This window comes from Cupressus sempervirens, chromosome 10 (assembly GCF_028749045.1).
Source record: "Cupressus sempervirens isolate cs-2001-9-10 chromosome 10, ASM2874904v1, whole genome shotgun sequence".
Lineage (NCBI taxonomy): Eukaryota > Viridiplantae > Streptophyta > Pinopsida > Cupressales > Cupressaceae > Cupressus > Cupressus sempervirens.
Window position 1 is genome coordinate 421,277,308 of NC_143127.1, and position 7,791 is coordinate 421,285,098.

The following is a 7,791-nucleotide window of genomic DNA, read 5'->3' on the forward strand; positions in this document are numbered from 1 at the left end:
ATGCTCACTGGTCTAATCACATTATGCAAATGAGTTCGAATTTACTAATCACTGAAAGGTTTTGATTTAAAACAACTAAATAAGGATACGTCGACCATATAGGAGCGACATTGGCAAAATATGAAAAGCTGAATCACTAACTCCATCTGCCACTGCCAGGGATATAATTCCTGCACACTAAAACACATGATCAAGTGCAATTGCATATAATATCATAGCTGAAGCAACATGTATTAAAATACCTATTTAATCCATTTACATCACTCAGGTTTGTAGAAGCATAAAGAACATAAATGAAGTAAATAACCATAGCATAAAATTCATCTCATAATATAATCAACAAACATGTCCAATACATCATATAACCAGATATCATCATAGATCTATTGTCATCTCAAAGTAGCATCAACATGCAAATAAGATAAACTGAACAACATAGCAATATAGCATCTATGGTACTGAATCAAAGTATAATATTCGACCCTCGGGTCATCTCAAGGTACAAATATCAAAAAGAGTATCAACTATCTCTCGAATCAAAAATAGACAAGGTACAGATTGCAAACACAAGAGGCACTACAACTCTTCTGCTTGGCCTCCTGGAGGCATAAAGGTGGATCGTTAGGAACTTTCTCAGATTTTTGCCTCTAGGGAATGTTCCTCTCTGCTAAGACCATATATTTTGGCTTGGGGAGGTACCTTGTCTAGTAAATATCATGTCTCTGCTAGGTATTAGGAGATAACTAGACAATTATTCGAGGATGTTGAGGTCCCTTGGTGGAAGCCGGTTTAGAATAAATTTTCTTGGTCCAAGTGTAATTTTTTCATGTGGCTAGTGGCTCACAACAATTGTCTTATGTGGAATAGTATTTGTAAAAAAAGATTTCAAGGCCTCTCTTGTTGTGTTTTGTGTGGTAATGGGGAGGAGTTTGTCTCCCACCTATTCTTCCATTGTTCCTTTTCTACTTAGTTATGGCACCATTGGTGGAGTGCTTGGGGAGAGGAATCGTCAAATCTTCCAATATGTTTGGATTGGTGTTATGCATCTTTGGTGGAAGATCTCACATTCGCTTTAGGAAACTATTCAAGTAAAGTGTGTGCTAGATGGAGGTATGGATCTGACTTATCTTGCTATATGCAATTGTCTCAATTTTCATCTTCAAGATGGGGTTGTAGCTCAAAGGTATCAAATAGTTCCCAAATAGCGTTGCCAACAGGGAAAAGGATGAGTGAATCAAGAGGGGCATCAGACTCCTTGTCCTCATGGAGTTCTTAAATTTAACACTGATGGTTCTTCCCGGGGGAATCTAGGCACTCTTAGTATTGGGGGAGTGGCTCGTTGCAATTCTGGTAAAGTTAAATTCTTTTTCTCACTGCATAAGGGTGACCATACTAACAATCTCATGGAGGCTCATGCCATTTTATATGGTGTGGAACAATGTTGTTTGTGGGGATGGCACAAGATTATATGTGAGTTTGACTCCCAAGTGATGAACTTGCTTTCCTTGCAAGAACTTGAGGATTTTAGTTGGCAACTGGCCACTATTGTTAATCAAATTCTTCCTTTGTACCTCTCTTGAGTTTATTAGGTTTACTTACATTCCTCATGAATGGAATAGAGCTGCTAATTGTTTGGCCAAATGGGCTTTTGGTCATGCTCTGGGTTGGAATATTATGGATAGAGGGCAGCTTCCCCTTCAGCTATTACAAGAATTTGATGAACTTGTTGCTCAAGACAAAGCTCCTTGTTGAGCTCTCCTTGTTGTAATCCTTTCTGTCTTAATAAATTTTTACCCCTCTTTTTCCAAAAAATGTAGAAATCTTGGAAAATTTCAGTTAAAATTAAATTTTGAAACTCTTGAGAAATTAAAAATCTTAAAACTTTGGCAACCTTGGAAAATTGAAAGTCTTGAATTTTTTTGAACTCTTGGAAAAAAATGCTTGTGTTGGAAAATTTCTTGTTCATGGAAAGATGAAAAATGACTAAGTTTTGGTAAATTTCTCCTTTATGGAAGAAAAATGGCTAGTATTGGAAAATTTGTCCTTCATGGAAAGATGAAAAAATGGTTTAGTGTTGGAAAATATCTCCTTCATGGAAGAAGTTGGAAGAAATAGGTAAAACTATAGGAGAATTCCATCTCCAAATATCAAATTTCACCTTCTTCAAGTGTGTGCCCATGGGTTGAGAAATAGTTAGTGAATAAATAACAAGAGGGATAATACTTGGAAAATATAAGAAAAAATATGACAAAATGAATCAAAAGAATTAGAGGAGGAAGGTGTGATGTTTGAAGAGAGAGAAAGAGAGAATTTTTGGAGAAAGAAAATGTCTTACTGGAGAGAGAGATTGTGTAAGTATGTTACATTTTAAATTTCTCACATGATTCTTCCATCGGTTATTTCTAATTTTAAGAAGGAAAAGCTTCATTTCTACAAATTAAAGAAATAAATTCAAACCTCAAATTTCTAGCCCTACTATAAAAGGCATCCAAGTACTAAGTGATCTTAGTCCAAGGCGTTCAAAGTTCAAATCTAGAATTCCAAGAACATGGTCAAGGAAGTTCTATATGAAAAAATTCTCAAGTAAAATAATCATCAACAAAAGATTCCAATCTATTTCATGAAGATAAATCTCAAGCTCCTACATGGAAAGATGGAAATATCCAAATAAATGCTTTCCAAGGAAACAATCAAAATTGGAATTGGCTATACATGTATATGAGTGGAAGCTTTTTTATTTAGTTTATGTATATTATGTATATGTGTCAGTGCAATTGTCTCTTTTCAATCAATTTTTTGTTTTGTTTTTTGAACTTTTGGTCTATTTTGTGGGTCTTTTTATATTGTAGTTTGGCGTATTCTTCTTTTTACTTAGGTTTTACCTTTATTTGTGATCTCTCAGAGGGGTCATTGGTAGCCTCTTGGGAGAGTTTTTGTTTCCTTCTCATTTTTATCTTTATTATTACTTTTATTATTAATTGCTCTTCTTTATTATTGTTAGTGTTACCACTGTTCCTTTTTTCCTTAATTTGTCTCTTTGTTCTTTCTATTGTGAAAAAAAATATTTTAATTATTATGTTGTTATTTTATTTTAATTTTGTTAATTTATTAAATTGTTTGAGCTCTCTTTCTTTATATTGCTCTTTTGTTAACTCTCTAATTTTTCTATTTTGTATTTGATTTATTCCCTTTGATCTATGTCTTCTCTCTCCTTGGGTACTTGTCTTTCTATCCTTGGTTTTCTCTATTCCCTGACATTTTATTGGTAGTATACTATTTTTATTATTCATGTTCTCTATCTTTCATCTTGATGATAGACCATAGATTGTGATCCGAAACATTGATGCAAAAACAATGACACAATGGAATCCAAAAATATTTAATGATACCTATAGATTGTGGAAATTTGTTCTTTTTTTCAAATGATTTTGTCTCTAAGAAAGGTAAGATAAGTTGCTCAAGTGATTGATCTTATAGAGATAAGATTGATAAGTAGGAAATATTTTCTAGAACATATCAAATTGTGATATTCCTATTAGAATTTAACTATGTAGTTTTTGAGTCAAGCTCATTTGCCCGTGTTTTATTAATAGTGATTCACTAGAACTCATCTCTCACTAGAATGACTGGAGCACTTAGTACTCATCGATCATAAAGTTCCTAATTTTACACCAAAAAAATTATAAAAAATTACAAATAACCCAAATTAGAAGCAAAGAGTTACCTTTGAGAATTGGAATGCAGAATAGGATTACAAATTCCCAAAATAGCCCAAAATGAACTTTTGTCTAATCTCAAATATACTTGTAATTGGAATGCCCCTTCCTATTCTCAATCTCACTTAATCATATTTGATAATCTCGTCGGGTCCGTTTGATATTTTTTGGGATTTGGTTGAATTGTCGGTCATTCTGCTCATTGTGAAAGCACAGTAAATAGGTATTATGTTAAATGGAGACGCTGTTTGGAATTCCCTGGATCATGTGACTGGGCCTCCATATGCGTTTTGAATCGAGCCTGCATAGATAGCCTTGGATCTGCAGAAATGGGTGGAGCCGTAATGATTTGGAAGCGGCACATACTGTCAATGCCTCTAACTGGCGCAAAGGAAGAAAAAAAAACAATAATTTCCTTGCAATTCGTTGGCACCGATCGACCTATTTTCCCCTCAGACGCCAAGTCAAAAAATGGTTCCTGTAAACAAGTAAAAACCTGCAATAATTTTAATATCTAATGTTCCTTATACAGAGAAGTTCAAAGTTGGAGAATGACGCCAAAAATTGAGCTCCTGCCCCGCATTCAAACATGTCTCTTTGTCAAACATCTAACATCGGCAATCAATGGCTTCAAAACAGTGATTTCCCCATAATGTCATAGGTTTTCATTTCATATTCATAAGGTCTTCATCTCTAAATCTAACTGTTTTTCCATTCCTATTCCAATTTCAATTTCAAATTTATACAACCAAACAGGACTGAAATTACAATTTTCTATTCCCATTCCCCAGTCCCATTCCCATTCATATTTTCAAAACTAATTTTCAATTCCTACGTGTGCAACCAAACGGGCCCTTAGCAATGTGATTTTTGGTTTTTATGTGTATGACTTTGTTGCTAGAAACAAGAAATGGAAACTAAAATGATAATGATAACAATCACAATCAGAAAAAGGGGTGCAAGCTTATTGTGTTGGGTATCCGGATAAGAGTTGAATGAAATTATTAGATTAGCAGTCTTATTACCCACAGAATGCACAAATCCAAATAATGTTCACTCCATACAGTAATAAAATACTAGCTGAAAATGTTTTAAGGCAAGAACAAATTAAAGTTAAGATTTATGGAACTGAAAAATCAAAGAGAAATAAGCTATGAGTAGCCAAAAATTGTTAACAAGTCTTTTTTGACTATATCAGATGCTATTTTTAAAAATGTTTCAACCCTAATTCAGCTGAGCTGAATTTATATTAAGTGGGCACACACACATTTGACAATTCTGTGTCTGTAGAATTGTGAAATTCTTGCTATCAGTAAATCCAGTTTTGTAAAGATATGGAACATTTTATTCCTCTTTAAATTTGAAAAAAACATCTTCCAAGTTTCATGAAACCTGTTCAGGTGTGCATAGTTTATCCCAGAGAGTTTTTTTGTAACTGATTACATTCAAGGGGCTCATGGTGTTTGAAAAATGGGTTTATAGTAATTGGCTTCAAATGTTGTTCAATTTAGTTTATTTCTACATGTTTTTTCTTCAACTTGAGCATCTTGATTAAAACTAAGAATGATTTATGATTGAAGCTTGTGTATGGAAAAATATATAAGCTATGCTAAACTCTATAAAAATAAACGATTATTACAAAAAGACAAAAGATATGAGCACAAAAAGGAACAAGAGAATCTTGGTTTTATTTGATTCTTGTTTTTGTTTGATAGTTGAACTATTGGTTTTGGTTTCAACTTTGTTATGCTTTCTAGAGCGTCTAAGACAATGCCCTTACTGTAAAAACTCCAACTAGATGATTTTCTGAAACGTATGAGGCCTTGCTCTACTGTTAGAAAAATAATTGTTAGAAAATGACCCAGTGTTACAAGAGGCTATGTTTGCAGAAAGCTCATATCTGGAACAAGCCCATACCTTTTCAGACGAAATTTCGAAAGCCACGAAATTTTAACGACAATATTAATTGAAAAACAATAACAGCAATATGGCGAGAAACAAAATATCTAAAAATTAGAAATGAAAAAAACAAAATTGTGGATCTTTTGGGTTCTTAAGGTCAATTTCATTTTGGTCCCTTTACAATCATTTCTCTTTCCTTTGTTGCTTCCAATCTTCAAAATCTCATCTGACTGTTCTGCAATCTTTTCTTTTTCTCTGCAGCCATTTCCTTTTTAAGAAAGTGCATCATCTTTCTGCCTCTGTAGACTATTTGTTTTCTTGGCTTCCAATCTAAAAACCTCAGTCTTTTCTTTTTATCTGCAAGCATTATCCTTCTGAGACAGGGCATCATTTTTTCCTTCGAGGAGCATTAATTTTGTCTTTCCATGCTCTATGGTGTAAACCCTTTGAATATGCTTTTTCAGTCTCAACAGCCTTTCTTACCTGGTTTTTTGCAATCTCATGAGCAGCCTTCTCGGCGGCCTTTCTTGACTGCCTTTCAAGTTTACGGTTCAGCATGCTCATATCTCTTTGATTAATTGCATCTTCTTTCAATCTCAAAGCTTCAGCTAGTTGTCTCGCAACCTTTGCCTTTTCTTGCAAAGCTTCATCTTTTTGCCTCTTCATTTCATCTCTTGCAGATTCAGCATCAATTCTGGCTTTCCTTTCAGACTCAAGCTCCAGGACACTCAGATCTCTTTGCAGAGTTGAATCTTCTTTCAATTTCAAAGCTTCAGCTAATTGTTCGGCAATATTTTCCTTCTCTTGGAGGGAATTGTCTCCGTGCCTACTGAATTCATCCCTCTCATTTAGGGCTTTATATGCGAGTGTCATCAATTGTGAAAATGAAGCCTCCAGATCTACTTTTGCGTTTTCAGCTACAGATTCAAGTTGCAAAGCAACAGCTTTAAGACTGTCGAACTTCTTTGGCATTGTTGTCGATTTCTTCTCTTTGCAATGCTTGTGAAACGAATTCCGAAAGGCAGAGCTACAAAAGGAAAGATTTGGTTATAAACTATGCATACAATAGTGCAACCTACAAGCCCTAGGATAAGAGAGAGCTTGCTGCAGTGAAAATTTTACCTTAGAATGGACATATAAGTACGAGAATCGCCCGGGTGGAAACTCTTTTCCATCTTCCGTTCAGCTCCTCTTTTGTTGACGTAGCCAGGGTAATCTTCTATATGAAACTCAACGGATTTTTTCAAATCTAGCCCACATTTTTTGGCCTGTTCCACTAATTTCCACTCGCTGTAGGGCTCTCCTTCTTTGTGGTTAACATGGATTTCTCCTGTTTTATTAAGCATGGTCATTGCGTTCTTGAAGAACATCTCAACCAAACGACTGCGCTTTCTGCCCAACAAGGGTATTTTATCATACATCTAAATTACATTGAGTAAATGTAAAACTCTTCTGTAAAAATTTGTGCAATAATTCTTAGCAAATTGATTTTAATATAATATAATTCATTATAAGTTTGCAAAAGCATTTGAAGTGCAAAATTGAAGGCTGGATAATTAGAGGAGAAACTTTTAAATTGTGTGGGTAGTTTTTTTTAATGATGAATAATTGAGTCTAAATAGCTTGAATATTTCTGGATTTTTAATATAAAAATTTCCACCAACATTTCAGAAACAAACCTTACAGTTCATGGGGAACAGAAACAAAAGAAGCATTTCATGTTTTCAACTGAATCTAAATGACAAAAAGAGGGGTAAAAATTTATTAAGACAAAAAGGAATACAACAAGGAGAGCTCAACAAGGAGCTCGATCCTGAGCAACAAGATCATCAAATTCTTGCACCATCTCAAAGGACAGTTGCCTCCTATCCCTAATATTCCAACCCAGATCATGACTAGAAGCCCATTTGGCTAAACAATCAGCAGTTCTATTCCATTCACGAGGAATATACGTGAACCTAATGAACTGAAAAGAGGAAGAGAAGAAAAGAATCTGCTTAACAACAGTGGCCAGCTGCCAACTAACATCCTCAAGCTCTTGCGAAAAAAGCATGTTCACCACCACCTGGGAATCAGACTCACAAATAATCTTACTCCATCCCTGCAAGCAACACTGTTCCACAGCATATAAAATAGCCTGAGCTTCCATAAGATTGTTAGTATAATCACCCTT

General features: G+C 34.6%; 1 protein-coding gene across 1 annotated transcript; it reads right to left on the bottom strand.

The window, feature by feature from the left end:
- Positions 1–5,647: 5,647 nt before the first annotated feature.
- On the bottom strand, positions 5,648–7,093 carry LOC149534501 (uncharacterized). The gene is made up of 2 exons (XM_089805054.1): positions 6,741–7,093; positions 5,648–6,645 (listed from the first exon to the last, which is right to left on the bottom strand). Exons 1-2 carry the CDS (start codon positions 7,037–7,039, stop codon positions 6,006–6,008), a joined length of 939 nt encoding a protein of 312 aa, XP_089661180.1. The 5' UTR covers positions 7,040–7,093; the 3' UTR covers positions 5,648–6,005.
- Between the last annotated feature and the right edge of the window lie 698 nt (positions 7,094–7,791).